Raw genomic sequence first — 24680 nt, 5'->3', positions numbered from 1 at the left:
AATTGCCGATTTAATGCACATTATTTAATGATTTATAACGTTAAAAAACATTAATTTTAAACGAAATACAGTACTATACATTTTTAAATGTTATCCGTGCTTATCGTTAAAAACCCGGCGCCCTTTTTTCCCAGCGCCCCTTTTTAACGTACGCGTAAAAAGGAGATGGGGCACTGATATCACTGCAGGCTATCGTTCAAACCAAGTCTTTTGTCGATTAGCTGTGAGAAGTGTATATGGAAGCTATATTAAGCATCCTGCAATGCTGTTTATACGTGAACGTTCCATGTAATAGAGCTGATATGGGTGGATTAGGAAGCTCCCGTCAGGAGATATTCCGTGGGCAATCAGAGTTCGAAGAGGGGAGGGAAAGAGACAATGGAGATCAGGGTCTTACCCAACCATGTCGGTAGATGGCAAGTTCAGCATGGCCTGTGGTCAGGATGGCCTCAGTGGAAGGCAGCGAAAAACAGAAGAGTGGAACCGAAGGAGAGCAAAACGTAGAGTGGTCAATCCGGTGGTAGGTTGCTGCGTCCGGGAGGAGTTCCTCCCCGGGAGCTGAAGTTGGATCTCGACTTTCTGTTAGTAGGGACCTGTCGCCACTCATCTTGCAGCGAGGGTGACCCCTGGGAGGGCTGCTTCGCAGGGGACCTAGAAGTGCTGGAGGTATCAGCCGGTAGGAGAAGGCGAAGCTGTTCAAGGAGCCTTTGGGCATCCTCCGGGGAGGACACTGCATAGGATTTTCCGGAGTGTACAAAAATCAATTTGAAGGGGAATCTTTAATGCCATGTGAGCGGAGGGTAGAGGTAAAGGGCTTCATAGCCTTTCTCTTCAAGATGGTGGCAGGTGCCAGGTCTGCATAGATCTGGTACGAGTGGTCTTGGAAGGTGAGCGATTCTTTATCTAGCGCTGCCTGCAGGACTGTTTCTTTAGTACGGTAGAATGTAAATTTTAGGAGGATGTCACTAGGTGGCCCGTTAGGTTTCTGGGGGCCCAGTGCTCTGTGAATCCTGTCAAATTCCAGGCGCTCTATAGGAATAGAAGGCACTAGTTCCTGAAACAGGGCTGTCGAAGTGGAATTAAGATCCAAAATGGTCTCCGGGAGCCCACGAATTCTCAAATTACTGCGGCGGGAGCGGTTTTCAGAATCCTCCAGGCGTAGTTTTGCCTCTGCTAGCTCTGTCTTCATCTCGCCCATCTCCTTCTCATGAGTGTTTACAATTGTGTTGATTTTATCCACTTTATCTTCTATTTCTCCTGTGCGCGCTGTCAGCTCTCTTATTTCCTTCTTCAATTGAGAAGCTACTTTGTGGGCTACGGTGTCTAGCTCCCGGTGGAGAAGTGCTTTAAACTTATCCAGCATCAGCGCGTCTTTCGGTGTCCACTCCAGGGCTGTTTCGGTGGAGCGAGAGGAGCGCGGGGTAGCATGTTCCGACCTGCTGCTTTTCGGTCGCAAGCGGGAGGCGACTGTGGCATCTGAGTGAGAGGAGGCCGAGGACGCCATGCTTGACGGGCCGCGGCGCCTCCTGGATGATCTGACGGAGGAACTCGGGGAAGACTCTCTGGATCCTTTCGAAGTGCGACCCATGCACGGGGGTGAGCAGGTGTTGTTGCGGGGGAAGAAGTGTGGAAAAGAGCCGTTGGGGAGGTGGATATACAGGGCTACGGCAGTCGGTCTCGCTGAGCTGCACTAGAAAGCGTCCATCTTCCTAGCGCGCCAGCCACGCCCCCAGTTAAGTTATTTTTTTAACAAGGGGGGCAATCACTTTTTCACACAGGGCCATGTAGGTTTTGAGTTTTTTTTTCCTCACTAAATAATAAAAACCATCATTTAAAACTGCATTTTGTGTTCAATTATGTTATCTTTGACTAATAGTTAACGTTTTTTGATGAGCAGAAACATTTAAGTGTGACAAACATGCAAAAGAATAAGAAATCAGGAAGGGGGCAAATAGTTTTTCACACCACTGTATATATATATATATATATATATATATATATATATATATATATATATATATATATATATATATATATATATATATATATATATATATATATATATATCTATCTACATATAAATATCTGCATATAAAACTATGCACAATGTCCCTCAATGGTAGACAGGAATGGTGCTGGATCTGGTTACTACTGTCACCCATATCTACATATCCAATACAAATAGAGTCCGTCTATATAGTATGTGTGCATCTTACAGGTGGCGCAATCTTGCTTTATAGGCTGTGTGTGTTTTGCTGTTGTACCGATTGCGGGAACGATCTCCACGGTCAGCACACAACGTGTATGCTGACACAGAGGAGATCTCCCACAAACGCTCAGACCGAGGAGCCCAGTAATGGAATACACCTGAGGCGGAACAAATCCAGCCAGCAGGTGGAGTTGTGGAGCACTGCAAAATAAACATACTGCTCGTCTACCGACCCCCTGATGGCGGCTCAGCTTTTCTCAAAGAAATAGCAGAACTTGTATCTTGCATAACACTGAAACACCCCTAGGTGGATAATTCTGGGAGACTTTAACGCATGGGTCGATACACACTCTTCCCAATTAGGATCTAAGCTACTTCTCTCCATGAATGAACTGGGCTTCTCTCAAGCCGTCAACCTCCCTACCCACAAAAAAGGACACACTTTGGACCTCATTTTCCATTCAGAACTCCGAATATCCAATGTTGAAATTGATCCAGTAGTTTGGTCAGACCACCACACTGTCCACTTCTCCTTTACAGCACCGGCTACAAAACACCAAGTGAAAGAACTAATAAAATATCGTTCCTTGAAAAGTTTGACACCCCAACACCTTCAGAACAGCCTCAATCTAGGCGGACTGACAGATCACAACTTAGGCCTTGAATCCATGGTCCTTAAATATGACCACAATGTCTCAGCCGCTTTTGACGCCATAGCTCCCTTAAAGATGAAACGTTCCGCACCATTACATCACGCTCGCTGGTTTGACAACTCTATAAAGGAACTAAAGAAACAGGGACGCAAACTGGAATGAAGGTGGCACAAACACCAGTCCCCTGATGACAAACTTTCCCTAATTGCTCACCTGAAAAAATGTCAAATGGCGATTCACAAAAATAAGTCCTTATTCCTGTCTCACGAAATTGCAAATGCAGCCAACAGACCTGTCCAACTCTTCCACACGGTTGACAGCCTCTGCAATCCATCTTGCAGGAAATCCAGCATCAGACCTTCACAGGAACTGTGCGAGAAATTTGCCCACTTCTCAGACAAAGTCTCCTCCATACGATCTGCCATTCAATTCACAGTCCCAGAAACCCATGCAGAGCCATATAACAGATGTAAAAATAGCCTACCACCATGGTCTGATTTTAAGGTAATCACTGAAAAAGACATCTTGGATAGCCTCTCAAACCTTCGCCAGGCTACCTGCGATCTGGACCCTGGCCCCACTAAGTTCATGTTGAAATGCCCTGAACTATTTACACCGGCATTCAACAAAATAGTCAACAGTGCCTTACAAGAAGGGTGGTTTTCCTCTACTCTGAAAGAAGAAATCGTCAGGCCACTACTCAAGAAACCATCCTTAGACCCAGATGCTCTAAACAGCTACAGACCTGTCTCTAACCTCCCCTTACTGGGAAAAGTTATTGAAAAGGCTGTCTACCTCCAACTTGAAGCCAGGCTCTCCAGAAACAACATCCTTGACCCTCTTCAATCTGTTTTCAGGAAATATCACAGCTGTGAACAGCCCTCACCCAGATTTGCAATGATCTGCTCATTGCAAGAGACAAGGGTCAATGTTCCATCCTGATTTTGCTCGACCTCTCAGCGGATTTTGACACACTCGATCATGAAATCTTGCTCAACAGGCTACAAGAGTACTGTGGCATAGATGGCATTGTTCTCCAGTGGTTCAACTCCTTCCTGGCTGGCAGAACACAAAGGGTAGCCTTAGGGCCCTTCCTCTCCAACCCTGTACCACTAAAATACGGTGTACCTCAGGGCGCAATATTATCCCCTTTACTTTTCACCATATACATGCTGCCACTTGGAGAAATCATACAAAAACATGGCCTGACATATCATTGCTATGCTGATGACACCCAGCAATATTTGTCATTCAAACCTGGCATCACAGACCCTACTCCATAAATAAACTCATGCTTAGCTGAGCTTCAGGAGTGGATGAATATTAATTGGCTAAAACTTAATGCTGACAAAACTGAAGTTCTTGTTATTGAGGGCCAGGGCTCAACAGCAAAGCAGCCCCAGTCTCAACCAACTCCGCTAAGGATAGGGAACTCAGACCTGAAAAACTCAGACTGTGTGCGCAGCCTGGGAGTACTGATTGATGGGAAATTAAACTTCAGGAATCAAATCTCAGCTGTTGTGAAACATTCCTTCTTTCACCTAAGGAATATTGCAAAGATTAAACACCTAATTCCTTCAGAGGATCTTCCAACCCTAGTCCATGCCTTCGTCACATCAAGGTTAGACTACTGCAACGCCCTCTACACAGGCCTGCATAAGAAAGACTTACGCCGCCTGCAATTAGTACAGAATGCCGCCGCAAGGCTGTTAACGAGCCAATCCCGCCATTGCCACATAACACCAACCCTGAGCTCACTCCACTGGCTACCGATAAAATGGAGAATTCTGTTCAAGATCGGCTTACTGACGTTCAAATCCTTGCACAATCTGGGCCCTGGATACCTGAAGGACTTGTTGCAACTGCATCACACCCCCCACAATCTTAGATCAAAAGGACGTAACACCATGGTCACCCCCAGAGTCCACCTCAAAACCTTTGGAGACAGAGCCTTTTGTCATGCTGCCCCTACATTTTGGAACTCCCTGCCACACCCAATCAGGACAGCTCCATCCCTGGAAGCATTTAAGTCTAAACTGAAAACCTACCTCTTTAGTCTGGCATTCATGAACATCTGACTATCTCCTCTGTAACACAATCCAGCCCGCAACCCTGTATTAATCTGAGACACAACTATGCGCTTTGAGTCCTATGCGAGAAAAGCGCTTTACAAATGTTATTGTATTGTATTATTGTATTGTATTGTAAATCCCCTGAACCATCCACAGATGACAGACAGAAATTGCACAAAGCGACTGCAGCGATGAGCAATATAATAACAGAACAGGAACAGATCTACCACAAATCAGATGAATGTCTGTCAAACTGATAGCAGACTTTGAGGAAACAGACATTCATTCACAGAGCATCCGCAGATGCCAGATAGAAATTGCCCAATGCGGAAGCAGCAATGAGCAATACAAAAAGTACAGGATAAAACATTTATTTCTTGTGAGAAATACACGTGTTTTTGTGCACAGTAACACAGGAGTACTCCTATGTGATAGCCCTTGGCTGTAGGGACTATCACTAGTAAAGTGGTCGTACAGGCAATGCCGGTAACAGGTCGGTCAGAGGCAGTACAAAATCGTTAGGGAGCAGCATGGTGAGAAACAGGCCGGAGTCGGTAACAGATCAGATGAGCAAAAGTACAGAATCAGGAGGCAATCAGGGCCGGATTTGTGCTTTCCACCGCCCAAGGCCCACTTTCATCAACCGCCCTCCTGAGTCTAAATGGAGCCTGCACATGTGCTATTAATGTAGTAGGGTGTGGTAATTATATTTCGCCCATACATCCCAAAAACGCACTTAAGTTAATTAGTTCCTCAAAACAATTGGTCTTAGACAATGATATGGTAGGACATTAGACTATGACTATGGTAGGGATTAGATTGTGTGCTCCTCTGAGGACAGTCAGTCACATGACTATGTGCTCTGCAAAGCGCTGCATAAAATGTTGGTGCTATATAAATACATAATATTAATATGGTAGGACATTAGACTATGACTATGGTAGGCTTAGAGTGTGAGCTCCTCTGAGGACAGTCAATGACATGACTATGTACGCTGTAAAGTGCTGCAGAAGATGTCAGTGCTATATAAATACATAATAATAATATGGCAGGATATTAGACTAGGATTATGGAAGGATTAGATTGTGAGCTCCTCTGAGGACAGTCAGTCACATGACTATGTGCTCTGCAAAGTGCTGCAGAAAACGTTGATGCAATATAAATACATAATATTAATATGGTAGGACATTAGACTATGACTATGGTAGGCTTAGAGTGTGAGCTCCTCTGAGGACAGTCAATGACATGACTATGTACGCTGTAAAGTGCTGCAGAAGATGTCAGTGCTATATAAATACATAATAATAATATGGCAGGACATTAGACTATGATTATGGAAGGATTAGATTGTGAGCTACTCTGAAGACAGTCAGTGACATGACTATGTGTGACTAAGCACTGCAGAAAATGTTGGTGCTATATAAATACATAATAATAGTACAAAATGCTACTAGCTCTCTTGTAGTGTCCCAACTTAAAGTGAGCCTGAAATTGGCAGTAGAGGAAAAAATTATAATTCTTTCAGCCCCCTCCATGCTGATTGCTCCCTCGCTGTCCTCCTCTTCCTCCTGGATCGTCCGGAATTGGCCCGCAAATTCCTCCGATCTGGGGCATACTGCGCATACATGGGCTGGTTGCACGCACGTCACACGCCCCCGTGGCCAGGAGTGTTCTGTGCCTGCGTTGGCTGGCGAACTTTTCGGAGGCAATTATGGGCGATCCAGGAGGCAGAGGACGGCGATGAAGCGACCGCTTGGAAGGGGCTGAATGGAGCTCCAGGTATGTATATTTTTTTCCCCTGTTTCTCAAGCACCCTTTAAGTGATCCTCTTTAAAGTGCGCTTTTTATGGAGAGAACACAAAAATAAATCTAGGAAAGGTGGGTAGAGAAAGCAAGAGAGGTAGAGTGGGCAGAGACAAAGAGGGTAGTTAGAGAGACAGAAAGAGAAGGTGTGTGTGTGTGTGAGAGAGAGAGAGAGAGAGAGAGAGAGAGAGAGAGAGAGAGAGAGAGTACATAGAAAATGAAAGCAGACAGCATTATCTCATTATGTACTGTACACATTAATAGTGGATATAGTGTTGAATGAATTTGCACACATTACCCACATGTTGCAATCATTATGCTTTAAATTTATTCACCTGTATATCAGCATACTTTGGGGGCTTTACAATTCATCACAGTGAAAAACAAAGACTGCATTCACCAATGTGCCCTTTTCTCACCTCTAACACTGTCCTCATAAACTCATGGAGAAGTTCAGCTGTGTGTAGGAAGACGAGACTGCGGGAGGATCCTACAGCACGGGAATCACAGTGCCTGCTGTTCCAGCACCCGCTGTCTGCAAAGTTACTGTGCTTTGAAATAAAAGTTTCCTGTTTAGTTTGCACAGTAAATGTACAGCATTTTACTGCCAGTATGTGCTTTCTACACACATCTGGCACCCATGCGCCCTCTCTGATCTGCCTGCAGACAGTTACACATAGTTAATTGTCCCGCAAGGCTGTCTCCCTTCTTCTTCTCGAGCGATCCATCTCCTCTCTGCTTCCAGTCCACCCATTAACGGAGGGGTGGAGCCAGATAACAGCAGACATGAGGAAAAGACAGACCGCGGGGACACAACTATAGAAGGCTGCCATTTCTGCAATAACCGGAGAGGTGATCCGACACCCGCACCAAGCCCCGCCCCGCCATAGGAACAGGCCTAGGCGGCCTGTGCGCAAATCCGGCCCTGAAGGCAATATCAGAGTCGGGGTCGGGCCGAGGTCGGCAACAATCAGATAAGCAGAGTACAGAATCGAGAGGCAGAGAGCAGAGTCAAAGGTTCAGGCATATAGTCATACACAGGTAATCAATAATGAAGTTACAATTACAGCTATCAAAATCCTGAGCTATGTGTGAATCCCCGGGGTCCTGCCAGATCAAACACACTGGGAACTGACTAAGGTCTGAGAGCTTAACCGCAAAGTATCAGCAATATATTTATAAGAAATAACCTCACCAGTGGCAAGGGCCCACTGGTGAGTGAGAATAGTCAGGAACAAGCAAAAGGTCAATAACAATATACACAATAATATACAAATATAACTCTAGCTAAGTGAAAAAAGGCCGGGGTCCTGCCAGGTTCAACGCACTAGGATCTAACTAAAGTCTGACCCAGGACTTGCAGTCCAAAGACTAGCAAAATGTCGGGCGTGGAGGCAGAGTCAGGAAGTGACTTTTATGGATCAACACACCAATTTATTTATTTTTTTCCATTATAATGATTTTATTGAATTTAAAGCATACAGGTGATGATGGTATACAACAACATTGTTTGTTATCATTGTTCATACTAGCCAATATTTGTATATCCACAAGGAACATATATAGTTCAATTATCACATATTACTCCTGAAGGTTATATTACAGAGGACCTATCATAGTGTCATTTGCTAAGCCGACCAGGCTGACACTATGGGGTATAGGTGTTATGGTTAAGGCTAACGAAGCCGGTGAGCCTATGCTCCCTCGGTAGCCCATATTTGAAAAGTAAGAGAACATTGTATAACCTAAACAGAATATAGATTATCCTAGGCTACGAGAACAAGTAACTTGAAACTTTGTAGAACATAAACTAAAAACAAGGATTGTCCACTGATTCCAACTTAGTGCCGGCAATACTCTATCAGATATATATATTCTCTTCATAAGGCGAACTGTGACCAGGTTTCTGGGAGGGAAAAGTTGAGTTGAGAGCCTGCGGATCTGCTCCTAATCTTTGTCTCAAGACTCAGGTTTCTGTTGACTAGAGATAGAAGCGTTGGGATAGAGATTTGGTCTGCAGATTTCCAATTAGAGAGGATTAGTGATAATGCTGTCAGTATGATATGGCATATAATAGGCTGTTCATGGGTTGGTAAGTGTTCAAGACCTATTAGGAGTAGTGCTAGTTCTGGTGCTAATTGAAAATCATACCGAAAGCACTTTTGGATTAATGATTCAATTTGTTGCCAGAAAATTCTGATTTTTGGGCATTCCCATACCATGTGGATTAAAGTGCCAATGTCTGAGGAACAGTGCCAGCATAGAGGAGACGCATCTGCGGCAAAGGATGCTATTTTGCGTGGAGTGTAATGCCATTTAAACAGAAGTTTTCTTGACATTTCCCAGTGGGAGTTACATCTGGAGTATTTATTGACTAAGGCTGAAGCTTTAAGTAGGTGTTCCTGTGAAATGCTTAAATTGAGGTCGAATGACCATGTCAGTGCATATTTTTGGAGTGGGGAGGTGCTTTTCCGTAGTAACTCTTCATACCACACCGATATGCCTCCTCTATACTCGCCCTTATAACCCAGCATTGTTAGAATTTTGCTAGGGAATTGTGGAAGAACAATCTGGAGAGATTTGATTGTATGGTAAATTCTATGGTATGTGAATAGTTGTGAATCGTGTAGTTTGTAAGATTGTTGGAGAGATTTAAAGGACTTGAGGGTATGATTTTCAAAAAGGTCATTTAGAAATTTAATATTGACTGATTGCCATTTTGAGACATCAAGATTGGGGGTGAGGTTCTGTAGAACATCGATTTGTATCAAGGGGGTGTGTGAGGTCTTTGGGTCTGGAGGGTGCTTGAGGAAGTGTTCCCATGCTTTCAGTGAAGCTTGTATAGTGGGGTAAGGAGACCGTGGTGGAGGTGAGCCCAATGCTACAGCTAAGAGTGTTTTTCTAAGGGGGGAACCTAGTAAGCTTTTCTCGAAGGATACTCAAGGTTTAGGGGAATCTGGGGACCACCAGTGTCTTATTGCGTCCAGATTTGCTGCATAGTAGTAGGAGGCAATACAGGGTAGGCCCAAACCTCCTTTAGGTTTAGGAAGTGTCATTATTTCAAAGGGAACTCTGATTTTTTGTCCTTGCCATATATAGTGATTAATAGATCTTTTAAGATCAAGAAGGAATGATTTGTGTAGGGGAATATGTACTGTCCTGAAGGTATATAATATTTTTGGGAGGAGAAACATTTTAAATGCCGCTATGCGGCCCGATCATGATAGGCAGAATTTGGACATTTCAGAAGTTTCTTTGTTGATGGTGGATATTAGGGGGAGATAGTTACTTTTAAAAAGGTCAGCTGGGTTCTTTGTAAGTTTAATACCTAGATAAGAGGTTTCTGAAGGGGCCCAAGGGAAGTTGAACGTGTTAGTTAGGTTAGTTTTCACAAGGGGGGGCAGGTGGAATCCCATCAGAAAGGACTTATGCTGGTTTAATTTGTAGAAGGAAGCATCTGAGAAGGATTGTAGATCCTTTAGAAGGTACGATAAGGATTTTTCTGGATTTGTTAGAATTAGAGCTACGTCGTCTGCAAACATACTAATTAGGTGGTGACTGTTTTCGATTTTGATGCCGGAAATATCCGGATTCATCCGAATTTTTTGGGCAATTGTTTCCATCAAGAGGACGAAGATTATGGGAGACAAAGGGCAGCCTTGGCGCGTGCCATTGGTGATTAGGAAGGGCTTAGGCCCGGTTCACATTAGCGGTTGTTTGCCAAACGGACCGGATGACCTGACCGGATCCGGACCGGATCCGGATCGGAACCGTACGGTTCTGATCCGGATCCGATCCGGATCCGGTCAGGTTGCATCAGGTGGTAATCAGGATGCGATCCGGATCCGTTTGGCAAAGTTAACGTAAAAAAAAAAGAAAATGTTGGGGTCTGGGAGGTCAGCAGAAGGGGGACCTGTGGAATCAGGCCCTCTGCTGTTTAGCACTCACCTCCACCTCCGACATGCTGCCAACATCCTGCCAACACCTCCAGCTCGTGCTGCTCCACTCCAAAATGCTTGCCCATGTGTCCCCAGCCAATATCGCCGCAAAAATCCGCATAGGAAGTGGGGTAGAACATCCGGATTTCTCAGCCAGTGTGTTGTGCGGCCTCCGGTTCCCATTTGTTTGTATTGGCCGGATGGTGCAGTCCGGCTCCGCCCCGGATACGGCTGCCGGAGGGGCCGGATTAAAAAATAGCGCATGTTGGAACGGAGGCCGGAGTCCGGATCCGGCCCGGATCCGGTCCGGCTCCGGTTCTGCAGAACGGACCCATGTGAACGGACGCATAGGCTTTAATTGCTATGCCGTGCGTCCGTTCCGTCCGTTCTGCAGGCGGTGCGGCTCCGGCACGGCGATTCCGGAGGGCCACCGCAAGTGTGAACCGGGCCTTAGAGACAAAGCCTGCGGCATTCACTCTGGCTGAGGGAGTTGTGTATAAAGCCATGATGGCCGAGGCTATCTGCCCTTTAAAGCCAAATTTGTGCAGGGTAGCTTCCAGAAAACGCCAGTGTACCCTGTCGAATGCCTTCTCTGCGTCCAAGGTCAGGAGCACAGAAGGCATCCGACAGAGGTCCACAAATTTGATAGCGTCCAACATGCGTCTCGTGCCATCTGAGGCCTGTCTTCCCCTTGTGAAGCCTACTTGGTCATATGATAACAGGTATGGGGTATATATCATTAAGCGATTGGCGATTAATTTAGCGTATAGTTTTGTGTCCACGTTTAAGAGTGAAATGGGACGAAAGTTAGCAGGGCTAAGTTGGTCCTTCCCCGGTTTGGGGATAACTGTGATTATCGCTTCTAGGTATTCTGAAGGGATTTGTTTATTCACCACAAAGGTATTGAAGAGGGTAGTAAGATGTGTTGTTAATTGGTGTGCAAAGGCAAGAAGGTACTCATTACTGTAGCCGTCAGGCCCTGGGGCCTTGTTGCGTTTCAGTGTTTTTATGGCTGAGAGTATTTCTAGTGTGGAAAAGGGTTTATTTAGCATTTCTAATTGCTCAGGGGATAGCTTTGGGAGGTTAATATCACTAAGGAATTTAGCTATGATTTCATCATTAGGTTGGACTGTGTCTGGATCATCTTTGAGATTGTATAAGTTTTCATAAAATTCACTAAATAAGTCCGCTATATGTTTAGGGTTTGAGATCTTACATTTAGAGGTGGGGTTGATCATAGTATGTATTCTGGTTTTTGCTTGTTTTTGGCGGAGTAATCTAGCTAGATGTCTGCTTGCTTTATTATTTTGTGAGTATGCTTGTATCTTTGCTTTCTGAAGTAAATAATCATATTGTTGGGTCATATGTAGATGTAGAGACTCCCTCAGTTGGAACAAAGACTTAGTTAATTCCTGGGTTGGGGATTTCTTATGTAGTTTCTCAGTTTTGCTTATATTTGCGATTAAATCATTGTATGTCTTCATTCTCTCTTTTTTGATAAGGGTACCTCTGCGGATGAGCAGTCCCCTCACAAAGGCTTTGTGTGCGGACCAAATTGTGGTCATACCAACCTCTGGGGTTATATTGGTGTCGAAAAAGGAGGTAATATGTTGGGCTAGTTCGTCCCTGAATGGGGTGTCTGATAGTAATGAATTATTGAGTTTCCAGAAGAAGGGTTTTTGTGTTTGGGGGCCATCGTTAATCGAGATTTCAATAGGAGCGTGGTCGGACCAAGTCTTAACTCCTATGGTGCATGTTAGAACCTCTTGAAGCAGTATTTTATCGACTAAGAACATGTCTATCCTAGAAAAGGATTTGTGTACTGTCGAGAAAAAAGTATAATCCTTCTCAGAGCCATGTAGTATCCTCCATGGATCAAAAAGGGAATTCCATCTTAATTGTTTATCAATTAATGTTAGCCTACTGGGGTCTTTGGAGGAGGAGTCTAATGCCGAACTACAGGCGTTAAAGTCCCCTCCAATTAGGAGTCTTCCTTGTTTCAGATTTTGGAAGCGATCACACACTTTTTGTAGAAAGGCGCGTTGGCCTTGATTGGGGCTGTATAAATTTACTATAGTAAAGAGTTGTTCGTTTAATGACCCAACGAAGATTATAAATCTAACTACAATCAGAGAAAGAGCATGTGTGCATCAACCAAGTGAACCTGACAAATCTGGCTTTGCAAATTTGGCCTATTGGCTAATCACGAGACATTGCTCATGCAAATAAGCATTTGCTTTCGCATGCCTAAATATGCAGGGTCAAAACCAAAAACCGCAAAACAATCGCCCTGCGGGAATTAGTTCATGCTATACAGCACTATCCAGGGGCGCCACGAGGAGGCTTCCCATTGCCCCCATACAACCGGGGGGCCGCGGGGGTCCCAGGCACTCTCACCGCCTGGAACCCACACAGCGGCACCCCGGAGGCGGAGGCTGGGGGGTGCAGGCGATCTCCCCAGCGTGGCCAGCGCCGGGAAGAGCCGCCCGCACACACCTCCCAAGATTAAAAACAGGCACTTACCTCAACGTCCATTGCGTTCTGCTGTATGCGCATAACCTGGGCGCGACACATAAGGGGCGGACAGGTGCAAATAGCCTGCTCCAGGGCTCTCACCTCCTAAAACAAGCCACTCACTACCTGCCCTCAGAAAAAAGAAATGCAATGCTAACTACAATCAGAGATGTATGGGGGCAATGGGAAGCCTCCTCGTGGCGCCCCTGGATAGTGCTGTATAGCATGAACTAATTCCCGCAGGGCGATTGTTTTGCGGTTTTTGGTTTTGACCCTGCATATTTAGGCATGCGAAAGCAAATGCTTATTTGCATGAGCAATGTCTCGTGATTAGCCAATAGGCCAAATTTGCAAAGCCAGATTTGTCAGGTTCACTTGGTTGATGCACACATGCTTTTTCTCTGATTATAGTGAAGATTATAAATCTACCTTGAGGGTCGAGAGTGACTGATAGGGGTTCAACTTTCACATCCCTATGAAACGCTAGTAGGACCCCCCTTTTTTTTTTGTGAAAGAGCTGTAATAGATTGTAGGGTATAGCGAATTATGGCAGCGGCTGTTATCCGTTGCTAGTAGATGGGTTTCTTGTGCAAGTACTATTTGGGGCTTATGGGATTTGATTTCCTTCCAAAAGCTGAAACGTTTAAAAGCAGAGTTTAGACCTCTAACATTTAAAGAAAAAACATTCAAAGGCATATTTGAGCTGATATTTGCGATAAGCTGCTGAGGTATTTTCTATTGCATTTAAAAAACCTGAACAGTAGCATGCGAGTAGAATATAGAGTATTGCATTTTCCACTGCTTGGTGGATATGAAGGAATCCTGGTGTCTAAGCTGGACATAACATTAAAGGGGAACTTCAGCCTAAACAAACATACTGTCATCAAGTTACATTAGTTATGTTAATTAGAATAGATAGGTAATATAATCTCTTACCCACCCTGTTTTAAAAGAACAGGCAAATGTTTGTGATTTATGGGGGCTGCCATCTTTGTCATGGGGGCAGCCATCTTTTTGGTTGAAAGGAGGTGACAGGGAGCAGGAGTCACAGTTCCAACTGTCCTATGTCCTGATAACCCCTCCCAGCTGCACACGCTAGGCTTCAAATGTCAAATTCAAAATGTAAAAAAAAAACAATTGCACCAAAACAGCAGAACGAGAACCAAAAAATCTGAAATCCCATTATGCTTTGCACAGCATAAGGGGAAAAAAGCCCGGGCAGTTTTCTTCTGTGCAGCTAAAAATGAGGCTTGTATAAGAGAAACAAAGTTCTGATACTGTGAAACTGTTAAAGAAACACCAAGCCTTTTCAGTGCTGCTGAGTCGATTTTTAGTCCGGAGGTTCACTTTAATATTAAGACATAACAGTAATAAACATGAACCGAATACTGGGGATGTCCCAGGTAACATCAACATTATGGTAATAACCGTGTGGGAAAGTCCCATGAGCCACACTGTCTCTGTGGGGGAAAAAATGTACACCTCAGGTGTACTCTCATTACTTGAGAATGCCATGTAGTGCAAGTAAGATTGCAAGTGGCCAAGACTCAAGCAGGCCCTTAGCGCTTTGAGTGAGATCTCCAGTCAGGAAGAATCTTGGAGGGACCTTGGGGTTTGGAAGCTGAGCATGTTTCTTCCGGAATCTGGATCTGAAGTTGTCGGAACAGTTTGTGACCATTTTCATCAGAGGTTACCACATATTGTCTGTTCTGATATGAAAAGATTAGTTTGGTGGGGAAGCCCCACTTATACTGAACTTGAATGGCCTGGAGCGCTTTAGTGTAAGGTTGGAGCTCTCTCCGCAGATTCAAGGTTATGGCAGAGAGGTCAGAAAATACATGCACATGGGAGTAGGGGTCAGGAAGTGCACCATTTTTTCGCATGTAGGACATCAGGTCGTCTTTCACTTGAAAGAACAGAAATCTTGCAATCACATCCCTGGGTGTCGTATTAGGTAGATGGGCTGGTTTCGGGAGTCGATGGGCTCTGTCTATTGTTAGTTCTATTTCAGGTGTTTTAGGGAGGGCAGCTTTAACTAAAGATTTTAAATAGGTGGTGAGCTCTCCTGGAGGAATTTGTTCTTCAATGCCCCTGAATTTACTGTTGTTGCGTCTGCTCCTGTCTTCCAGGTCTGCTGCCTTTGATTTGAGCCAGACTATATCAGAGGTCTGAGATTCTGAAGTGTCCACCATGATGTTGTGAGCCTTAGTGAGCTCAGAAATTTTGTCCTCCGCCTTATGCACCCTGTCCCCCAATAGTGCTAAGTCTTGGCGCAGTTCGATATTCATAGAGGAGATTTCTGCAAGCAGGGAGGATTTAAAAGTGAGTAGTATGTCTTTAATGTATGTTTGTGTGGCCGCTGTATCGGAGGCAGGGAAGGCCTCAAAGGGGTATGGTGCAGGAGAGTGTCTCTGGCCAGTGCGCGGGGGGGACCCCGGGCCTACCTGCGTGCTTGATTCCTGGTCGTCTTCTCTGCGAGGTCTGGATTTAGCTGGGCTGGTGGAGGGAGATGCTGAATCTGGAGAGGAGAGAGTGGTCTCTTGGTAAGTGTCTGCCGCTCGGGTTGTGTTGCTGTCCGCCGCGGAGGATTCATGCGGCTGTGATGCAGGCTTTCCGGCGCCATCTTGGATCCCCGGATCAGCGCGCGGAGGGAAGAAGTCGGTCAGTTTTTGTGGTTTCTGACCTGACTTCTTCCTTTTCTTTGATAGATCCAGGTCCATGGTGTCGTCCTCCATCTATGTGGGGAAAATGGTCTGCTTTGGCAGTGGCTTGCTGTCGCTTTTGGGCCTGCTGAGAGCGGAGCTCAGCTAGTGTGCGTCCGTCCTGTTCTCCGCGCTGGCCTAACACACCAATTTAGAGAGAAGCATGCAAAAGGACAAAGCAGCCATCTGCATTCACTTAGCCTGCATCTCATAAGTTCATGCATCGCCATGCAAACAGCATAGCACTTGAATTCAGAATAGCAGACCACACCACAATGGAATGCGAATGAAATGCAAATGGACAATTCATTCATTGTGAATGTCAGAAAATCTCTGCAAACAGCAGCCAGCATAGTCTGGCTGCAGTAGTGTCTGAAGACAAAACAGACCTCACAGAGGAGATCATTACAGCTGTATTCTTAAGTAGGTCAGAGTGGGGCAGATAGGTACCGAGAGGGGGAGCCTAGACGTTTTTAAGCCGGGTGGACGGTGGGTGCTTGGTGGCTTACCTGATGTATAGTCAATTATCTAAAAGTCCGGGCGCCAAAGGTCTGCGGTGGTGTCAGGCATTAAATATTCTTGAACTGCGGGGCGGAGCAAGTGCGCGCGCGGGATAGTGTGATGACGTCATCACGTCCCGCGCGTCACTCGTAGCGATGTGGGAAAGGACGGTGGCCTGCGTGGTCCACTCTGTGGGGAATCCCTGTATGGTGGCCAAGTAGGGTCACATCTGATAGAAGTTTGCAGTTTGTGGCGGCCATTTTTTTGAAGTCCAAGCTGGTGGCGGCCATTTTCTGGACCTTTAATAATAATAATAATAATAATAATAGAGGCATGGCGGCTATTTAGGAATATGTGGGGGATTAAGTTATATGTGTAATAGTATGGGGTCGCTTTTGCAGTGTTCTCAAGGGCATTATGTCTCATTGGTCTTGGTCCACGTGGGGTTAATTAGATATAGTAATTTGGGAAATATAGAGTCTGGGGGTCCAATGTGTTCAGGTGGAGACAGGCACCTCTAATAGAGTTGAGGTTTGGTGTGATATTCTGTATAGGAAGTAACGGGAAGTAGGAGTAGTGGGATTTTTTGTGTGTTGGTGTTTGCTATGGTAACCTAAATCTTAGAACCTCAGTTGCTGTAGGGGCTGGGGGTTAGGCGTCCTCCAGTAAGTTTAGTTAGGAGTGCAGGTAATTTGTTTCTCTTGGCTTTATTTGTCCTTTGTGAAGGATTAAACTAGTGTTATTAAGACATTAGTATTGGGTATGGTAATAGAATATGTTCCATATTCAATTGGAGTCAGTGTATAGTGTGGCCTCCGTTACTTTCGGAGACCCTTTTATTTGGGGTGGTGACCTTGGTAGGTTAAGGCTCCTACAGTTTAGTGAACATGGATGTGTGGCAGTGGTTGGGGTGGATCTGGAGATAGGACTTGGGTAGAGGGGAGATATGGTAGGTGGGGGAGGGGGGTTATTTAGATGGGGAGGGGGAGGAGGGAAATTTTGCAGGTGGAAGTGGATATTTTATCCAGGAGAGGGATGGGGATAGGGACATTCTCTTACAGGATTTTGTCTTCGGGAGTATGTACTGGTTCCCAGATTTGGTTATAGATTATGTTCAAGGCATATGTTTAAGCCTTCTGGTTGTAGGGTGTTTAGCTGAAAGATCCAGTACATTTCTCTTGCTTTCAGAGTGGCATTTCTATTTGGGTTAAGTTTCCCAACTTGTTCTATTGGTGTTACTTCCGTTCCTTTAATACATTGATTATGGTTCAGTTTGTAGTGGCGTGAGAGTCTGTGTTTCATGAAGCCTTTTTTGATGTTTCGATTGTGCTGACCCCATCATGTTCTGAATGGTTGTGTTGTTCTGCCCACGTACTGAAGTTTGCAAGGGCATGTTATTAGGTATATGACGAAATCGCTGGAACAGTCTAATGAGTTTCGGATGGAAATGTTATTTTGGTTATCGTATATGTGAAGGAGTCTTGTTCTTGTTGGAGTTGGGGGCAACAAAGGCATCTAGGTTGTTTGTGGGGTCTTCTCGGTGGACCTAGTCTCTCTGATTCTGCTTGGTGCGAGCATGTTTTTCAGGGTTTTTGCCCGGCAGAATATATGTTTTGGTTTTGTTTTCAAATCGGTCCTGAGATATGGATCATTCATCAGAAGGGACCAATGTTTGTTTAGGATATCTTTAATGATTTGATGTTTACTTGAGTAGCGGGTTATGAAACTGGGTTCTGTCTCTTTGTTTTCTTTTTTTCCTTTGTTTTTGTTGTTATTGTTTAGCATAGGTTCCCTTTTGGTGATTCTTGCTTTTCGTCTTGCTTCTTGGATACATTTTTTTGGGAAGTGTTTCTCTTTAAACTTTTTTTGTAAGAACAGATGCTTGGTCATTGTAAGTTGTCAGATTGGTGACATTTTTCCGAACTCTAAGAAATTGGCCGTATGTGATATTCATCTTCCATAGTTTGTGGTGGCTGCTACGGAAGTCAATGTATGAATTGGAATCAACTGTTTTAAAGTGGTTTCTGGATTTAATTTGTTAGATCGTGGTAGAGTACTACATCTAAATAATTAATTTCTTTATCGCTTTGGTTTGATGTAAAAGTGATGCCCCAGTCGTTTCCATTAAGATATTGTTTAAAGGTGTTGACTGAAGCGGTGTCTCCGTCCCAGATGAAAATCAAGTCATCTATATATCTCTTATACAGAATTATGTGTTGATTGTAGGGATTGGTTGAACCTAATAGTAGGGTTTCCAGTAGACCCATAGTCAGATTAGCATAACTGGGGGCGAACCCCGCCCCCATTGCTGCCCCCCTAGTTTGTAGATAACAGGTGCCCATGAAACTGAAGAAATTGTGTGTTAGGATAAAATAAATGGCATGTGTGATGAATTATCTGTTTGAGGGGCATTTCATTGTTCACATTCAAAAAGTACCAAACTGCACGTAATCCTATATGATGGTGGATGTTAGAATAAAGAGAGCGGACATCCAGGGTTGCCCATCTGTAGGTGGATTTCCATTGTATGTTTTCAAATTCTGCTAGAAGTTGTGTTGAGTCTCGTAGGTATGCAGGTGCACATCTACTAGTTCTGAAAGATGGGATGTAAGTGAGTCTATCCCGGCGATGATAGGGCGTCCAGGGGGATTGGTTAGAGACTTATGGATTTTTGGTCAGTGGTAAAAGTATCCCACTGGTGGATTGGGTATCGTTATGTATTCTTTTTCTGATTTGCTTATAATTCCTTCCTCATAGGCTCGTTTGACTAGATCGTTTAAAATGTCTTTGTATTTGTTGGTGGGGTCTCCCTCTAGTTTCTTATAGTACTCAGTGTCCTGTAGAATTCTGTTCGACTCTTGGATGTAGTCCTTGTCCATGAGTACAATGCCCCCCCCCCCCTCCCCCCCTTTGTCAGCTGCTTTGATATGTAGATATGAGTGACAATAGTAACCAGATCCAGCACCATTCCTGTCTACCATTGTGGGACATTGTGCATAGTTTTATGTAGATATTTATCGTTAAAATAAAATTTTAATAATTTTTTACGTGTATGGTTATAGCTCCATTATATACTTATATATTTTTATATTTTATATATTATATTTCATATTCTTTATTTTTGTGTACATATACTTATGGTTTATGCTTCATGTTCTGATTGTCACTCTGAGCTCCGCCATTGTTTCTAAAGGCACTATTGTGACCTGAGGAAGCGGCTACAGCCGTGAAACGCATTGTCTAGTGCACCAATAAACTTGACCTTTTTATCTTGGAATTCTACTATCTTTTTTCCAGAATGGGACATCTATAAGGTAGGACAATTCTTTTCACGATTATTTTCTGAAAAGTACCGTATATAGCTACTAATTTAGAAACTTAGTATATCCTATCAACCTGGGCGCCTCCTAACCCAATTCTAGAACTATCTGTATATCCCCTACTCTCAGGGGTGATTTTGGTCGAACTTCCTTCGACCCACATATCATTTTTTTGGAGCAGCGACCGTCAAACGTTGAAAGGCAGAGTGGAGACGGTATTTCTCCACATGCAAAAACGAGTGGTTGCCTCTTCCAGCAACCCAATCTTGTGAGTATAATCTCTACTGAATTTATACCCATCTGAATCATTAACAATATTGCACCAGATTGGGCTTCCGGATCTCTCTGTGCTTCTTTTCTTCTCACAACCACATGTGGGTGTAGTTTACTATTTGGCCACAAGATGGCCACAGTGAAAGAAGTCCTGGAAGCATGCTATGACGCTTCCAGGAAATAGAATGAAGACGGGAAACTTTTTTTTTGCAGAAAAAACGCGGTCTCTGATGAGAAACCATCGGTTTTTCTGTGGGAGACTTAGATCGGTGAATGGGAAGTATATTCCCATTCACTGATCGGGGGACTAACGGCGGGCGGCGGGAGCACGCAATCGCGCGCACCGCACACTGGAAGGTGCACAGCCTGTCTGGACAAAAATATTCGGCCAGATAGGCTTAAGTGGTTAATGTTCTTAATTAACCAGAAATACTTACCTGTACCTTTAAAAAAAAGTTCCCACGCCAATATTCTCAGAAATGTCCCACGGCTACAGTATCCTCTGATCTTGTGATCTTCACCTCTCACCCTCACCTAGCCCGGCACCTGGTGCCAGCCTAGGTGGGGGTTGACAGGTAAAGGCAGGTGGGGAGAGACTGTGGGAGCCGCAGCTATGCGTCCTGCACAGGACGCATTCTAAGCTATACTAACCGGTTCATGAATGATCCGGTTCTTTTTAATGAATTGAATCGAATGAATCAGCTCTTTTTCCTTTAAAACTTTAAAATTGATTTTCACAAAAAGTATAAGATCTTTTTGAAAAAAAAAATGTTTTCCTCTTGTTCCCACTGTTCTTCTTAACATTCCCAGCAATTTGGGGGTTTCCAGCTTTTAAGGGGGCTTTGCTATTAACCGCTAAAGTCAGCGGTGGGCGTTTAATTTTCCCACGGTCAGAAGGAGAATTTTAAAATCGATTTTCTCAAAAACTATAAGGCGTTTTAGAAAAAAAAAATCCTCTTGTAGTCACTGACCCCCTCCAGGTGTTAGACCCCTTGAAACATCTTTTCCATCATTTTTGTGGCAAGCATAAATGTTTGTAGTTTTCAAAGTTCGCCTCCCCATTGAAGTCTATTGTGGTTCGCAAAGTTCGCACAAATCCGAACTTTTGCGGAAGTTCGTGTTCGAGGTTCACAAACCTAAAATCAGAGGTTCAAGCCATCTCTACTGATAACGATAAACATCATTTTCAAACTTGGTTAATGATAAATGCTGTTGTAAAAACAGACGGGAAATAATAACAAAAAGATATTAACGTTAAAAATCGTTAAGTAATTCAACAATACAGCTTAACCCAACCCTACTCTTACACAGAACCCTGGTGGTGCCTAAAACTAACCACTTCCCTGGTGGCGTCCCTAACCGCCCCCCCAGTGGTGCCTAACCCTAACCCCCCCCAGGGGTGACTAACCCTAACCACCCCCCCCCCGGTGGTACCTAACCATAACCGGCCCCCCGGTGGTGCCTAACCCTAACCGGCCCCCAGTGGTGCCTAACCCTAACCACCCCCCTGGTGGTGCCCAACCCTAATCACCCCTCAGTGGTGTTGACTAAAACTAACCGCCGCCTGGGTGGTGCCTAACCCTAACCACTACCTCTGGTGGTACCTAACCCTAACCACTCCCTCTGCAGAAACACCCTTTTACACATAGAAATTATATCTTTGATAATGTAAAATCTGTACATACAAATTAAATAATATGATAAAAACTATAATGTTGCAAGCTTGTAAAACAATACCATACTTCAAAAACTGTAATGTTCTAATGTTAACGATATTCATCACAGCTCCCTTTTTTCTGCTTTTTTTGCCGTATTAACGATAATTGCATTTGAGTCTATGGCGGAGCCCTTCTCCTCCACCCTCAGCCGGCGCCCTTTTTTCTTACTACCCTTGGAGTATAGTATAAAGGGATTCTACTGTATACCCCAGCCTTTGACCTGTGCGACACACTTTTTTTTATTTTCAGAGCAAAAAAAAACAGGTACATGCACTCTAGACGTATAGCCTCTATATTTACCTGTCTGCAAGATAGAAGGGAAGCCATTACACACATGTGAGGCGTTAAGAACAACTTCAATCTCATAATTAAAATGGCAAGTACAGCAAACGCCACCAACTGTAGGGCATGATATACCAGCTGTGAAAATATACAAAAAAGTATATTATTATTATTATTGGAGTAATAGGTTTACAAAATAACATCACACCAATTTTTCATGCTGTACGTGGTCCATTGAGAGAATAAGAAGACATAATAACAAAAGTTGTTTAAAGATATACTGAAGCGAAAAAAAAAATATGATATGAAATGGTTGTGTAGTACAGCTAAGAAATAAAACATTAGGAGTAGAGACATATGTCTAATATTGTTTCTAGTACAGGAAGAGTTAAGAAACTCCAGTTGTTATCTATGCAAAAGAGCCACTGAGCTCCACGAGTCACAGAGAGCTCTGTCTTCTGAAGCTTATTAAGTGTCTCTGTATTATTTTTGTAATAAATATTTGTTGGTTGCTATGGGCAACAACACTACACCTTTGTCCAGCACCAATCACAGAAAGTGTGACAACTTGACACTCATCACAGCAACAGCACAGGAAATATAACTGCTTAGACTTCTTCAAATGTTAAGGTGTTTATTCAGAAAACAGATATACAGATGTGATCAACAATCTTTGTTACAGGTTACCTCAGCAAAGCAATCAGTCTGTAGAATCTTATGAGTTCCATGCAGACTTGGCCCATCCCTGGTGAATGGTCCAGGCTTTATCTTATAATCCATGATACGTTGCACTTAGCTTATGTACAGCATACATAATGTAAGTTACAAGGATGAAAGTGGAAAGTCAACTGTCAGAAGTGAGAAGTGAGCTCTCCGGAGCCCATGTCGGCTATTTTAATCTAGGCTGTCAAATATCTTACCGATATCTGCTTAAAATTATTATTAACTGCTTTCAAAGGCAAGCCTAGAAAGACATCATAATTAAGATTAGTCAGTAGTGGGTGCGTAGCTCACTATATCCAAAATATTTATAGGTTAACAGGTTTACCTCTGGAAAAAATACGCAACACCCAGCTGCTGAATTTTATAAAATGATATTGCAATAAAAAATATAGATACAGCATATATATACAGGAATATACATCTCTCCAGTTGTTGTCCATCATCCAATATATATTTTCAAAGTTCCTATAGTGAAACAAGTCCATTTCAATATAGCAATTCTTCTTATGACAATTGTTGACACTAATGGTGTTCTTTTACATCTTTCTGAATCTGATGGACGCCAAGATATATGCGTGTGTTCTTTAACTTATTCTTAGAAACTTGGCATGCTCTTATGTTACATCATTTATTAACGGGGATTTCCTGAACGCCCCCTGTGGTCACAGGTTGTACTTTCTTGTTCACATGGCTTATTGGTTAGCTTTTGTATTTATAACAAACAGTGTAATGATCCGCTCAGCTGGCTGCACAGGCAGACAGCTGTTTGACCATTCCTTAAGTCTGTGGGATGCAGGTCTCTGGATAAGAGACCTGTCTTTGCTTTGCAAGCTTCAGACCTGCTCTGCTGAGTAATTTGCATATACTGATTATGCAAATTGCCTAGTCGCCTCCCTTGAAGGCTTGCAGCATAAATACCATGTGATCCCACAATCCTTTGCTGGTGATCATGGTTTGTTACTGTTAGCCTTGCTATTGTTTGCTAAAGATTATCTTAGAGTATTCCTGGGGACTGCATTAGGCATCCCTCTTGTACAGTCAGGTTGTATTATTTGTATTGCCTGTTCTGTTTTCTGTTTGTCCTTGCGATTGCACTGTCGCCAGCGGTTGTCGATGGTGAATCGTTTGGTCCAGAACCTGGATCACACTTGCTCTGGCGGAAAGAGCAGTGGATCCTACTAAGCTCTGTTTCTGTACTTGGATCACACTTGCTCTGTCGGAAAGAGGAGTGGATCCTACTAAGCTCTGTTTCTGTACTTGGATCATACTTGCTCTGGTGGAAAGAGCAGTGGATTCTGCTAAACCTATTCTGTACTTGGTTCACACCCGCTCTGGCGGAAAGAGCAGTGGATCCTTCCTGTCCTGTCCCTGAACCTAGATCGCACTCGCTCTGGCGGAAGAGCGGTGGATCTTATCTGACCTATTCCTGTTTCTGTTCGTTTGTCTGTCTGGATCGCACTCGCTCTAGCGGTAGCAGCGGTGGTTCCTTTTGTGCTCTGTCTGGGAGTGTAGGCCAGAGCTGCAGTTGCTGCTGGCTGCTCCTTCTCTCTGTCTTGTCTGATACGAACGCTTGCTGTAGGCTCGGTGGGGTAACCGTTAAGCAAGCGTTCGCGTTCTCTATTTCGTGTTTGTGTGGCGTTGGTTAGTTAGGGTGACGTGCTTGTCTCTGTTGCGTTTATCGTGTGGAGACCGCGCTGTAAACGCGTTTGCTGTTGCGAATGAGTGCGGTGTTCGCGTTTAGCTAGCGTTTGTTATTTTCCTTATCTTTTCATTGTTGTTTGTTGTGCCTTTGCTACTCTCGTGCTCTGTCTTGCTCAGTCTTGTGTCACTTCTGGCAATCGCCTCTCTCGCGATTGCGTTCCTACTTTGTTTCTGCTGTTGTGTGTTCACCATCGCGGGTTGGCGACTAGATTGGTGCACACACATACATTCTGTCCCTGTGCTCATTCTCATTGGCAATCCCATCTCTTGC

General features: G+C 44.1%; 1 protein-coding gene across 1 annotated transcript in view; it reads right to left on the bottom strand.

Annotated features, from left to right (window-relative positions):
• Positions 1 to 24680, bottom strand: part of LOC137519344 (protein C-mannosyl-transferase DPY19L1-like) — a 1198743-nt gene that overhangs the window by 484748 nt on the left and 689315 nt on the right. Inside the window, exon 12 of the mRNA XM_068238294.1 lies at positions 22004 to 22123. Coding sequence (XP_068094395.1) covers positions 22004 to 22123 — 120 coding nt within the window. The remainder of the gene's footprint in view (positions 1 to 22003; positions 22124 to 24680) is intronic.

Source organism: Hyperolius riggenbachi, chromosome 5 (assembly GCF_040937935.1).
Source record: "Hyperolius riggenbachi isolate aHypRig1 chromosome 5, aHypRig1.pri, whole genome shotgun sequence".
In the NCBI taxonomy this organism is placed as follows: domain Eukaryota; kingdom Metazoa; phylum Chordata; class Amphibia; order Anura; family Hyperoliidae; genus Hyperolius; species Hyperolius riggenbachi.
Note: the sequence above shows the minus strand (reverse complement) of the source record. Positions and strands in the feature narration are given on the sequence as shown.